Here is a 13,538-nt window from a genome sequence, read left to right on the forward strand (position 1 = left end):
GGACCCAGGAAAGTTGCTGCCCTGAAAGATGTGGGACATTTCCTCACTGAAGGTGCACATGACCCTGCTGGCACTCAACATACAGTTGTCATCCTATGTCCTCATGAACCACAGCCTCAGTTATCTTGCACTTGGACCAACAATGGACTTAGTCACCATCATATCCCAGGCCACCATTTTCTTTGTGATCTGTTCATACAACACCTTGCTTTTGTGGCTTGACCTGAGCAGGTTCTCAATCTCACCCCAGATGCAACGAGATCAATTACCTCTTTCCCAATCCATTTGGTGCCATGCTTGTCCATGGTGCCAGAAGTGGATTGTGGGGCCATGGTAGAGGAAGAATGAATGGGTACATGGTGGTATGGAAATCTAAACTTGCTTTGGTGGGTGGTAGATGGATAGTTCTGAGGATCTCCCTGATCGGTGAATGGATGGAGAGATGGCAGTTCTTGGCAGTTGGTGGTGCTGGCAAATTCAGACTAAATTTGATCTTGGGCAGGTGGTGAGCATGAAATGGGTAAGCTTCCATGCAGGGTAATTAATAGATGGGGGTGATCACATTGGGCAGGTTACCTCTGGGCAGTAGAGTTCTGCCATCAGGGCCAAAACAGCTACACAAAATTCAAGAGGGACCAGAAATGGGGTTAAAGCAGTGCATTGTGGGATGCCTAGAGGACCAACCAGGCTGCTTTTCCTGAGTTTTTGCCCCTGGAAAACTGTTCAGTTGTTTTTTTGTGATATCCCAGAATAAACTATTATCACTTCTTATCCTCCACCTTTTCAAGCTTCTCCTGGGACAAATCCAATGCCTTTTTGTTGCCTGAGTCAGTGTCATCATTCGAGTCTCTGTCTTGTTCATGGGGAAGGACAGTGCTATCAGCTTCCAGGTGAGCTCCCAGCCCCCATGGGGAGGCAATGCTGAAACAACATACTCCTCCTGCTCTAATATCCATAAAAACTTGTTTCACTCCCCACACAGCCCTTTGGAATTGGGGGCAGAGATGCTGGGATGTGAGGAAGAGCCTCCTGCACTCACAGATATGTGGATTCTTTCAGCTGGATTTCAGAGCTAAGCCTACCCAGGTGCAAGACAAACCTGGCTCAATCAGAAGAGGGACTCAAAAGCAGAAGGGGAACTAGGAACAAAAGCAGGGATCATCAGCTGTAGGGGGTAATAGCAACCCATCCATCCATCTGTTCATACAAAGGTCCATCCACTCAGTCTCTGTTTTTCCAACCACCACATCTAGCTCTCTCCCTCGCTCACACACTGAGAAGCCTTGGCTGCTAGGGTCAGGGTTCCCATAATTATAGGGTGCTAGCTCCAAGTGTCTGCCACAGCTGCACCATCCGCCACCCAGCAAGTTTATCCTGGAGCACAGCAGCAGGTGAGGTAGCATCCCAGAGTCAGGCACAGACGGTGCTGCTGCACAGGAAGGGGTCAGAACTAGCTGATCTCTCTGACCTCCATAAGGACCCTTAGAAATAGAGCTTGACCACCCAGGAGTGCCTTGTCCCAGGACCCTACAGAGACCTGAGGTGTCAGTACAGACAGCAGGCACCACAGTACAGATTCTGCACTGGAACTGGAGCATCAGAGCTATCAGGAGCATCAGGAAGCTGTCAGGTGGGAGGAATTTGGGCAGAGGAGAATGGAGGTGAGTCCAGAAGATTTACTTCTAACCATTTGTTCATAATAACAATAGTTATTGCTCCGCAGGGTTTGGAAGCTGGCTAGGTTGTTCGCTTTCTTAGCTTTTTAAAATAGGGATAATGGCATTCCCTTACTTCCCAGCAGTTCTGAGAGGATAAATACATATTGTGCTCACACACCTACAGGAAGGACAGGGGACAGATATGCACCTAGGTCAGATTCCTGTTCCAGAAAAAAACTATTTGGGGATACCTTTATGCATAGGAAGACTGTAACTGTAGGAAGGGAACCTGTTTTTGGAAAGCACTGTGAGAATCTACAGCCCCACATTAGTTCCTGACCATAAAAAGGTTTTACCTGGCTCAACTTAAGCCCATGAATACATCCATCACTGGGGAGCATATATTAACCTTTATGATCCATTACATCTGCCTGTTCTTGTAGTGATACAAGTTGTATCTTTAACCAGGAATGTTGTATCTTTAACCCAGAATAAAAATGAGTTTAATGTGCAATTTGTTGTTATACTTCTATTGCTACAGAAGCATCCAGATCCACCAAGTACATTATAGTAGTTTATACGCATATCAAATGATACCAATGCAACTGTTACATTGCTGTGTACTTCTCCATTCTTCACAAAATTCAAATTTTCCAGCCACCCAATTATAGATAAGCCATAAAAGCCAGTATTTAAAAGTTATCTAAGATGGACACAGATAGACAGCTTACCTTGACACTTGTTGTGAAGATGAGGTAAAGTTAGGTCTGCAAAGTTGGTGTCATTTGGTCAAGGGTTTTGCAGGATACAGGCTCCTGAAAAGAAAACCACTCAAGAATTGTGAGTTTGCATAATATTTTTAGGTGAAGAATTGTATAGCTAGCAGATGGCAGAATCCACTTGCCTGCATGGCTGATAAATAGTCAAAATTCTGAAAATTTAGTCTTAAACTACTACCTCCAGACACAGGCGACCGGTAAGGTGTGCACGGGGGTGCATGTGCCACCTCGATGGGGCTAGTGCCCCCCAGATGGCCAATACCAATGCTGTTGGTAGGGCTGGCATCCCCCCTAACACATGGAATAAAGAGATATGAAAATGTTTTTAACTTATGTGGGAATCATCACTTTATAATAGTAGTAGGATAAGCAAAAGTCAATTATTATAGTGGTCATTTCTTACTTGGGAAGGGAATTCGAGGTCCATGGTACAGAAGTGTGTTCTTAATGACACACAATGTTTCTATGACTGCTAAAAAGTTACAAATAAGAAAAAAGTAATTAGTTATCATAGAAAATGAGGGTTGGAAGAGACCTCAGGAGGTCATCTAGTCCAACCCCCCACTCAAAGCAGGATGGTCCCCAACTAGACCATCCCCAACTAAGTTATGAATTATTTGTAAATGCTCAGAGGTATGAAAATCATTTAATCCCTTAAAGGCTCAGAGTTAAGGTCACAGTTTGCTTTTGGAAATAAGTGTATTTCTGCTGTAGTCTCTGGTACAGGTCACTAAAGTTGCCCCATATAGTATATGGTTTTAGTGTTTCTGCGATAGATGTGTCACTCAGGCACAAACACAACATTAACAAGCTTTAAGGTTGAAATTATTCATAACAAGATACCATATGCAGTTAGATTATTGAGGATTCAAATATAAATGGAACAGGAATCCCCAATTTCTAAATGCCTGAATCAGGAGTAGGGTCATAATGCTGTTGTAGCCTTAATGGTTCAGGGAATAGGTAAAAAACATCTTTATCTGATAACATCTCGAATTGGATCAATTGTACAGTCAGGAAGGATGTTAGACAAGGTTTGGGGCACAAAGTGCCCTTCCTTAGGTCTGGGAAAAAAGGCGAGTATAAAACAATGACTTTTGTTTAACTCCAATATGTAAATGAAAAGAGTTCCTTAAAGAAGAGGAAAAGAGCAGTAGATGTGTGGAGCTCATGGAAGTATTCAGAGGTAACTACAAGACAAGTAAAGAGCAGTTGAAATGGATATTCTAATTACGTAAAGCAAGAAGTCATCGCTCTAGTATTTAACTTAAGATGCAGCTGCTTGTCTAACATCTCTCCCAAATATACAGGCAGGACAAAAATATTACCAAATAAATCTGAATTCAGAAGATTTCTTTCATGGGAAGACAGTTAAAACAGCTCGTGCCTTCACAAATGTCCCACTACTATCAGTCATTTTCTATGCACATACGTTGCTTTGCAAATATATCCCATTACTGCCACAGATCCATAGCACAGATTCTCAAATGTATTCAAACACTTCCCTGCTTCCTAGGATACACTGGACTTGTATACATGGACTTGTGTAAATGAAACAGGGATTTACTTCACCCTAAATTGAAGCAGTGGGTTTTTTTTAAATTAGGGTGAAGTAAATCCCTGTGTCGTGTTCACCTGTGTCTTACCTGCCTCTCTGGCAGTGGGGAGGGAAGGGTGACCTGTTAGTGGGTGGAGCAGTCCCTGGGCTGTGAGGGGCAAGAGGGGGGCCTGGTGCTTCCCTCCATGGCAGCAGCAGCCCAGCCCCCCAGGCGACACCTGTCCACAGGCACCCGGCTCAGGAGGTCCTGAGGGGCACCACAGCCGCAGAGAGAAGGACTGGGTCACCGCGCAGTTCATGCAGGCAGGCAGGCTCCAGTGCGGAGAAAAAAAAAAATCAAGCTTGCCGCTTTTTTTTTTTTCCTTTGGTGGAGCCTGCCTTCCAGGGATGCTGCCAGGCTGCCTGCACGGGCTGCCTGCACAGCCCCTGAGCCAAATGGAGCCCAGTGCTTCACTCCGTGGCTGTAGGGCAGCAACCTAAAACTTCTCAGAGGTCTTTTAGTTTGCTGCGCCCCAAAGTCATTTAAGGTGCATTACGCCACCAAATGTGCCAAAGCTGCTGGAATTACTGCGCAATATGCTGCCAACATGTGCAAACACCAATGCCATTAAAGCAATGCAAAAGCATTTAATCTGCTTTAAAGTGTCGTGCACACATGCCCTTCTTTTTGTCTACACATACCCCACGATTTCAATAGCAGTGAAATGACCAAATACCCCATTCAGTTATCTGCTAACCACCACTGATACTTAAGTCTCTGAGGCAGCTAAATGTCTGATGGTGGGCACACACAAATCTCCGACCTGGGTAACAAAGTGCTTTGGAAGCCCTGAAGTCATATTCTCAAAATAGGTTGGTGGAATAACTGTCTTGTTAATGAGGCCAGTTCTTTAGACATGCTTCATAAAGCAAAATGCAGAGATGGGCGAGTGCATGTGTCTTAGTCCTTCAGGGCACTCCACAGGAACTTGAGAGCCCTGGGTTCAGATCCCTCTCTGCTCCCCTGTAAGGACTGGTTCCTACGTCTCCTAAACTCCTATGTCGATACCTAACCACCAGACTATTGGATAGTTAGGGAAGAATCATTCATAATCTTGCCTGTTGCAACCATTCAAGTCTCTCCTGTGAGGAATGCTTACGCATTTATATAAATGTGGTACAGCTCCTACAAGAACAAATAAGAGATCTTTCATGGATCAGGCCAGGCCTTGGATACCTCTGTAGGTGACCTGGCTTAAGTGCCTAACAGCAGGGGAAAATTCCTGGCTCAGGATCCTGAAGAAAGGAGGAGGTAATTATTAGGGCTGTGCAAAGCTTCAACTGCTGATTCAATTCGGCAGAGACTCAGCCCAATTCAGCGGCCGAATCTCCAAAACTGAATAAAATCAGAGGACCCTCTAACCTCTCTGAATCAAATCGGAGATTCAGAAAGATTTGGAGATTCAGACATAGACACAGCTTTAAATGTTTTTTCTACATACCTCTAGGTAGCAGGGGCTCTTGAATGCTGCGATGCTGGGGTGCATGGAGTGTCCCACAGAAGCGTGGGAAGGCTCCCCAGCGTGCTCGGCAGCAGACCCAGAAGTGGACCAGAAGCACTTCCAGTCCACTTCTGGGTCCACTGGGGAGCGCATGCCCCCCCGCACCCCCCCCCCAGCTCAGCAACTGGTGTCTCCTGGGTCTGGGGAGGTCACCCAGGGCCCCCCTGAGGCTGATCACTGAGATGGGTGGGGAGGGGGAGTCCCCCCAGTGCGCTCCGTGGCAGACCCCAAAATGGACTGAAAGTACTTCCAGTCCACTTCTGGGTCCACCACCGAGCACATGGAGGGTCCCCGCACTGCTCTGGGATGCCCCATGTGCCCCAGCACCATAGCAATCACGAGCCATGCCTGCTACCTCAAGGTATATAGAAAAAACATTTAAAGCTGTGTCTAAGTCCAAATCGCTGATTCTCCGAACCAGCATCGAATCTTCAGATTTAGATTCAGCTGAATCGAATCAGGGACAGTGATCCAAATCAACTAATCAAATCACTGTCCCTGATTTGGGTCAAATCCCAATTGAATAGGGCCTGATTTGCACACCCCTAGTAATAATAAAGGATCTTCAGCATTTAATCCTCTATATGCATTGTATCAGGAGCTTGGGCATCTAGCTCAGAAATGTGATGTGCCAGAGTGTACATAGGAATTAGAACCTGCAATGCCTAAGTAACTCCGACAGCTTGGGTATTTCATATTGTTCACCTGTTGTTATTATTGGTGTTGTCATCATCGTTGTAATTATATATAATATTTATTATTATTGTCACTGTAATAATGCTTAGAAGCCTCAGCTCTGAACCACAGCCTCATCTTGCTAAGAGCTGTACAAGCACAACAAATAAAGGACCCTGTTGCAAAGAAAGAAGACCCTAAGTATCCATAAGTCTATGGCAAATCCAATTCTTGGTATAGGCATCTGATTTACTTTAAATGGTCAGGTTATTTTTTCCTGACATGTGAATCCCACTTTCCCATCCAGCACCACAGATGACCCTTCAGGTCTTTAACTATTCTTCTCACCACCTAGCCCTGATTTTCTATACAAAATCACAAGGGAGAAGGATTCATTCTGAGTAAGGAAGCTGCGCTGTAATTCTTTCCTCTCCTTTGTGTGGCTTGTCCTTTCATCCATGTCTTTGTCATTTCTCCCAGCAGAATGAAAGAGGAAATGGAAGCTCCCAGGAAGAGTTCATCCTACTGGGCCTTTCTGACAAGCCATACCTGGAGATGCTATTTTTTGTGTTCTTTCTAATCTCCTATGTCCTGACATTGTTCTGGAATCTGGCCATCATTGTGGTCTCACAGCTGGACCCCCATCTCCATACACCCATGTACTTCTTCCTCAGCAACCTCTCTCTCCTAGACCTCTGCTACACCACCACCACGGTGCCTCAGATGCTGGTGAACTTCCGCAGTGCCCACAAGTCCATCTGCTGGGCTGGCTGCGTGGCCCAGCTCTTCATCTTCCTGTCCCTGGGGTCCACAGAGTGCATCTTGTTGGCGGTCATGGCCTATGATCGCTATGCAGCCATCTGTCAGCCCCTGCGCTACATGACCATCATGAGCCATCGCCTCTGCTGGCTTATGGTGGCTGCCTCCTGGCTGAGCGGCATCACTAATTCTGCTGTGCAGACTATCCTGACTTTGCGGTTGCCATTCTGTGGACAAAAACAGATCAACAACTTCTTCTGTGAGGTCCCAGCTATGATCAGTCTGTCATGTGCTGAGACCTCCATCAATGAGGCTGGGCTCATCGCTGGTGCTTCATTCTTGTTGCCAGGGCCCCTGGGCCTTATCCTGGTCTCCTACGGCTACATTGGTGCTACAGTGCTAAGGATCCGCTCGGCTGAGGGAAGACGCAAGGCTTTCAGCACCTGCACCTCCCACCTCACCGTGGTCTCACTCTTCTATAGCACGGCCATCTACATGTACCTGCAGCCCCCATCCCACCACTCCCAGAACCAGGGCAAAATGGTCTCCCTCTTCTACGGCATCATCACCCCAATGCTGAACCCTTTGATCTACACACTGAGGAACAAGGATGTGCACGGGGCCCTGAGGAGAACTCTAGGAAAGTTGTTCTGGATGCAGATTACATGGGCCAGAGAAATGACATCGGACTGGCATAACAAGGCTTCCCCTTTAGCTGGGGGTGGGGATTCTAAACTGGTCGAAGGTCCGCAAGACTGGTAGGGTTGGGGACGGGAAAATAAGGTATTTCGCATGAATTCATTACGTCCAACCCAGCTTGGTAATGTCTGAGAATTGTTACTGTCTTAAAGCTATTTGTTACAGGAATTAAACCAAGTGGGTAAAGTGTCAGCCCTAGGAAGGCTGCTGCAGCTGACATGGTTTGTACTATCCCCACAGTTGAAGCCCTGGCTTCTTCTAGTAATTAGGTATTGCTCCATATGTCATTTTGTTAGCTGTATCCTCAGCCATATACTCCCAGGGTCTTTTAGCAGCTATCAGTCCATTCTCTTGTTTCGTTTTACCTTTATTTTTTCTTTTATGGAGAATAATTTAGTTTCATTCATGAAAAAAAAACCAACCAAACAAAAAGGCCAGGATTCCAAAGAAAAGTCTTGATGTTTTGTGAGAGCATGGAAAGCATTGTCCAACCATTTCTATTCCAACTTACTTCAACTTACTGTCCCTGATTTGTGCCGAATCCAGATGAATAGGGCCCACTTTGCACACTCCTAGTAGTTATGTAAACCTTTGATTTTAAAAAAGTGTCTTGTGTTACTGCTTTTCTAGCCCAAATGAATAGTAGGGGCCCCTTCCCTTCTTCCATTACTCCTTAAACTGCCTTCCCATCTCCCTGCATTTCATGGATGGTTCCTATGGCAAGCTCCGTATTTAATATTAAGTATGCCTCCAGGCTAAAAGGCTTTACTCCTTTATCAGGTAGGAGTTCAGGCTGCCCAGCAATACCCAAATAAATCCCATACCCTGCTGCCCAGCTGAACTGCTCTTCATTCTGGCAGTTACCTGCTGGTTCCCAACTACTGTTCCTTGCAGCATATTCTGTTTCCACCCCTCTCTTCCTTTCCTGCAATGGCCTCAGAGCTCCCTCTTGTCTGTGTGAATCACTGACAAAGGAGCCACTAATATGATCAATATAAAATCATCCTAGATGTTGATATTTTATCTCCAGCCATCAACTATTAAAAGAAAAATCCCTCAGATTTTGACCTGGTTCCCCTAATCAAGGAACACTGATTTAAAACCCCTTAGATGTGCCTGCTATTCTCTCTGATGATCAAATATCGGTCTATAAGTGTCTGAGATGCTTAAATCATTTTCTCTTGTCTTCACATGCTGGTCTAAAACCTATTCCTGTTTTATTGACTTCCGTCCCTATTGCTCAGGTAGGAATTAAAAAAAAAAATTCCCTCAGTTTTAGGATTTTTTTTCTCCTCCACTCCTACTATATGGCACAAATTCTGCTTGTAGTGGAAATTTTGTCTTAATCGCCTTATATTGTGCACAAGTCTGTTTTCAGACTACAGTCTTCTTCTCTCAGCTATCAATCACTTACCAATTTGCCTTCAGATTTTATTTCTTTTCTTTTTTTAAATGTTGATCTACATTAGCATCATATTTTTGCATACTTCCCCCTCCAATTCCCAAATATTTATTTAAATTCTAATTTGGTTTGGTTCCTATTGTCTCTGCTTACTGAAAAATGAAATGTAAATTCATCTTCAGTTCCACTCCTTGTGCTACCTAAGCATATAGATAGTGATACAAAATCCAGTCCTGATCAGCACTTTTTGTCAGCTAAATATTGATTTAAAATAAAATTTGGACCAACTTCTTCCTCCTAATACAAACTGCAGCATCTTCAGTTTTTGGAGTGAAAAAGTTGCCCTGAGGGTCTTGTTACATGTTTCACTTAGAGATGTTAACACTTAACTGCACTTAAAATGCCAAGGTCCACAAGTTCAAGCAGTAAAATGTGTATCATAGCAAAGCTAATACTTTTCATAGGAAGAACAATTACACGTGGCATTAAGTAATATGTGTTCAGCCATCATGGAACTGTTCCACAATGATAATATGAGCAGTCCTCACCAACTCTGGTGTGGTGCAAGGGCTGGGACTGTAAAGGAGAGCCTGTTTCTGCAGTACCTGCTTGTGTTACCATTACTGGGTGCTTGTACACATGACAAAAATTGCCATTTTTAGCAATTTAATCGCCCTTTTTTAGCAATTAAATCATGTCACACTGTACGTGTGTAGCGGCATATTGCAAAATAAATGAGTTTGTTATGTAGCAAATTAAAACACATCCTGATGTATTTTAGTTTGCCACATAAGTTGCAGTCATACATCCATCCTTATTCATAGATTCATAGATGCTAGGGTAGGAAGGGACCTCAATAGATCATCGAGTCCGACCCCCTGCATAGGCAGGGAAGAGTGCTGGGTTTAGATGACCCCAGCTAGATGCCTATCTAACCTCCTCTTGAAGACCCCCAGGGTAGGGGAGAGCACCACCTCCCTTGGGAGCCCGTTCCAGGCCTTGGCCACTCGAACTGTGAAGAAGTTCCTCCTAATGTCCAGTCTAAATCTGCTCTCTGCTAGCTTGTGGCCATTATTTCTTGTAACCCCCAGGGGCGCCTTGATGAGTAAAGCCTCACCAATTCCTTTCTGCACCCCCGTGATGAACTTATAGGCAGCCACAAGGTCACCTCTCAACCTTCTCTTGTGGAGGCTGAAGAAGTCCAGGTGCCCCAGTCTCTCCTCATAGGGCTTGCCTTGCAAGCCCTTAAGCATACGAGTGGCACTTCTCTGGACCCTCTCCAGGTTATCCACATCCCTTTTGAAGTGTGGTGCCCAAAATTGCACGAAGTATTCCAACTGCGGTCTGACCAGCGCCCGATAGAGGGGAAGTATCACCTCCTTGGATCTGTTCGTCATGCATCTGCTGATGCACGATAAAGTACCATTGGCTTTTCTGATGGCTTCATTGTTACGTCTCAGCTCTGTGTTCTTGGGCAACCCTGGCACAGGATGCAGTCTGTCTGACTCACAAAGGACTCACCACCCCCCAGTCCCTCCCCTCCTCTACCTAAACGAAACTGATTAAGATGCAGTGAGAGACGCACCTAAGACCCTCACCAGATCAGGGTGATAAGAGTGAAACAACTGCCCTAGGTCTCATTTACATCCGAGATGGAACCAGATGACCATTCATTTACATGAGAGATGGAAAACAGAAAGCCTGAAGCAGAGACTGAAGTGAATTCTGGGACCAGAGAAGCAGGAGAGCGCTGCATGATGGGGAATCTGTGCTTCCAATGTTAATCAACCCATGTTCATACATACCGAGCTCAGTATTTATCAGACCAGTTCTAATCTGGATTTTCTAAGGACTTTCCCACCCCTCACCCAGACACACACACACACACAGCTCTAAGTTTAATAGGCATCTCGGGCCGTATATTCCTCGGTCCCACTATGGGAGGCCTATTTAAACTTGATTGACTAAAACTCGGTTGCCGGGTTAGGGAATGCTGAGGCAAGAGACCGAGTCCAAGGGGGGATGGGCAACATTGGAACAATGGTTAAGGGTTCATCACAGCATCCAGCCTGCTGGAGCCCTAATCCCAGGTGTTGTCATATCTTTCCCGAGACGACTGGTGGAAGTCCTCTCCACAAAAGGTTATGAGCACCCCAGTAATTGCTTTAAGTCTGTTAAAAGACTATAGTAAGATCTGGAAAAGTCATGCTAAGCTGAGGCTTGTGCACAACAAGTAAAAATCCAAAATCCTGATGCTGTAAACTATCTATTGTTCCTGAAGAAACCATGAGATATCCCATCAGTATATCTGCCATCCATAGGAATCTCAAGCTGGCTCCCAATTATTTGGGTTACTCCCTAATCTTAAGTGTTTCCTGATTATCAATCAGTTTCCTGAGATGGTCCAAACCAGATAACCCCTTATCAATAGAAAAGACAATGATTTACACTACTAAGGGTGCTTCAAAGCAGCTGAAGTGAGGGTATAAAAATCTATAAGTGTGTGTGCTGCAAAAAAAGAAGAAGAAAAGAAGGAGGAGGAGAAAAGGAGAAGGAGAGGAAAAGGAAAGAAGAAGAAAACTCCTGTGCTGACACCATCCCCTGTCGTTCTTGGGACGCTGGAAGAGCAGATCGTCTCTCTCTTCAAGGATTGTGCTATGGACTGTGCCTGTCAGCTTTGCAGCCTGAGTACCGTGGACTAGGTGAGATCCCAGCGCTCGCTCTCTATCTCTTCTCTCCAGGCATAAACTTCTGAAACTGAACTGTATCAGTTAAGCTTGAGCTAAGTTTCCCCAAATACTTAGTGAAACCAGGGTAGTATTGTCATTGTTTGTGTTTGTTTTTCTTTTGCATGTCTATTACTACTAGTACTATTATATATTTCATATGCTTAGCAATAAATAACTTTTATAGTCAAACTGGTAGTAATTGGGTATATTTTTCCTTCTCTGCTTCTCTTTCCTCCCGTGCTCTGCAGCAACGCTTCTTTTACCTATGCTAAAGATCCCTGTGAAGCCCAAATTATTGTGGGGTCTGCTCATCAAGAGGCCAAAGATTGGGACGTGCTGAGTTTGAAACACATAAGGGGATCAGCTTGTACAGGCTGATTGACCCAGTTTGACTCAGACGTGCCCTTATGAACTGAATGCTGGCCCATGAGGGTGTCAGCTGGACACACAGCCGGATTCAGAGGGATTCTGTTTACCCATGTGCTTGAGTCTGACTGCATTTTATTGTTGCTCTTATGAACTGATTCTTGGCATATGAGGGTGTCAGCCTGTCCATGCTGATCAGCCCGGCCAGGTCAGGCGTGTCACATTAATTTGTGTGTGTTTGTGTGTATGACTGATTTGGTGACTGGAGGAACCCAGTCCCATTGAGATTGAGTCCTGCAAGATAGCTCCATTGGGGGTGAGGGCTTGCAGAAGGGAGAGAGACAGCTCCGTATAGTAACACAAGCAGCACATTGACAGAATCACCAAGACCCTAGAAACTATCCCTAATAAATGAGCACACCCCAAGGTAATGGGCAAATTTGGTAACATCGTCACACTGCTGACTCATGTTCATCTTGGAGTCCACTAGGACTCTGAGATCCTTTTCCGCTTCTGTGCCACGAAGCAGGTCATTTCGTGGGCTGTAGATATGCTGGACATTTTTCCTCCCTAGGTGCAGCGCTTTGCATTTCTTCTTGTTGAATTGCATTCTGTTGTTTTCTGCCCACTTGTCCAACCTGTCCAGGTCTGCTTGTAGTTGTTCCCTGCCCTCCGGCGAGTCCACTTCTCCCCACAATTTTGTGTCATCCGCAAACTTGGACAGAGTACACTTCACTCCCTCGCCCAAGTCACTGATGAAGACATCGAGGAGTATCAGTCCAAGGACCGAGCCCTGCGGGACCCCACTGCCTACACCCTTCCAGGTCGATACCGACCCATCCACTACAACTCTCTGGGTGCGACCCTCTAGCCAATTCGCCACCCACCGGACTGTGCAGTCATCCAAGTCACAGCCTCTTAACTTGTTCACCAGTATGGGGTGGGATACCATATCGAAGGCCTTCCTGAAGTCTAAGTATATGATGTCAACCCCTACTCCTGCATCCAGTCGTTTTGTAACCTGGTCATAAAAAGAGACTAGATTAGTTAGGCATGATCTACCTGCTACAAACCTGTGCTGGTTTCCCCTCAGCATAATTTGTCCTGCCGGGCTTTTGCAAATGTGAGCCTTGATAATTTTTTCAAAGACTTTGCTAAGGATGGAGGTGAGACTGACTGGCCTATAGTTGCCTGGGTCCTCCTTCCTCCCCTTCTTGAAAATGGGGACCACATTGGCCCTTTTCCAGTCCTCCGGGACCTGGCCCGTGCGCCACGAGTGTTCAAGTATTCCCGCCAGTGGCTGTGCAATGACGTCAGCCCGTGTCTTCAGTACCCTCAGATAGAGCTCATCCGGGCCTGCCGACTTAAAGGC

At 45.5% G+C, this 13,538-nt stretch overlaps 1 protein-coding gene across 1 annotated transcript; it reads left to right on the forward strand.

The window, feature by feature from the left end:
* The first annotated feature begins 1,655 nt into the window (after positions 1 to 1,655).
* On the forward strand, positions 1,656 to 7,732 carry LOC102567836 (olfactory receptor 2C1). Its single transcript, XM_059714093.1, has 2 exons — positions 1,656 to 1,661; positions 6,695 to 7,732. The coding sequence occupies exons 1-2, from the start codon at positions 1,656 to 1,658 to the stop codon at positions 7,730 to 7,732; spliced, it is 1,044 nt and encodes a 347-aa protein (XP_059570076.1).
* The last annotated feature ends 5,806 nt before the right edge of the window (positions 7,733 to 13,538 follow it).

This window comes from Alligator mississippiensis, chromosome 11 (assembly GCF_030867095.1).
Source record: "Alligator mississippiensis isolate rAllMis1 chromosome 11, rAllMis1, whole genome shotgun sequence".
NCBI lineage: Eukaryota > Metazoa > Chordata > Crocodylia > Alligatoridae > Alligator > Alligator mississippiensis.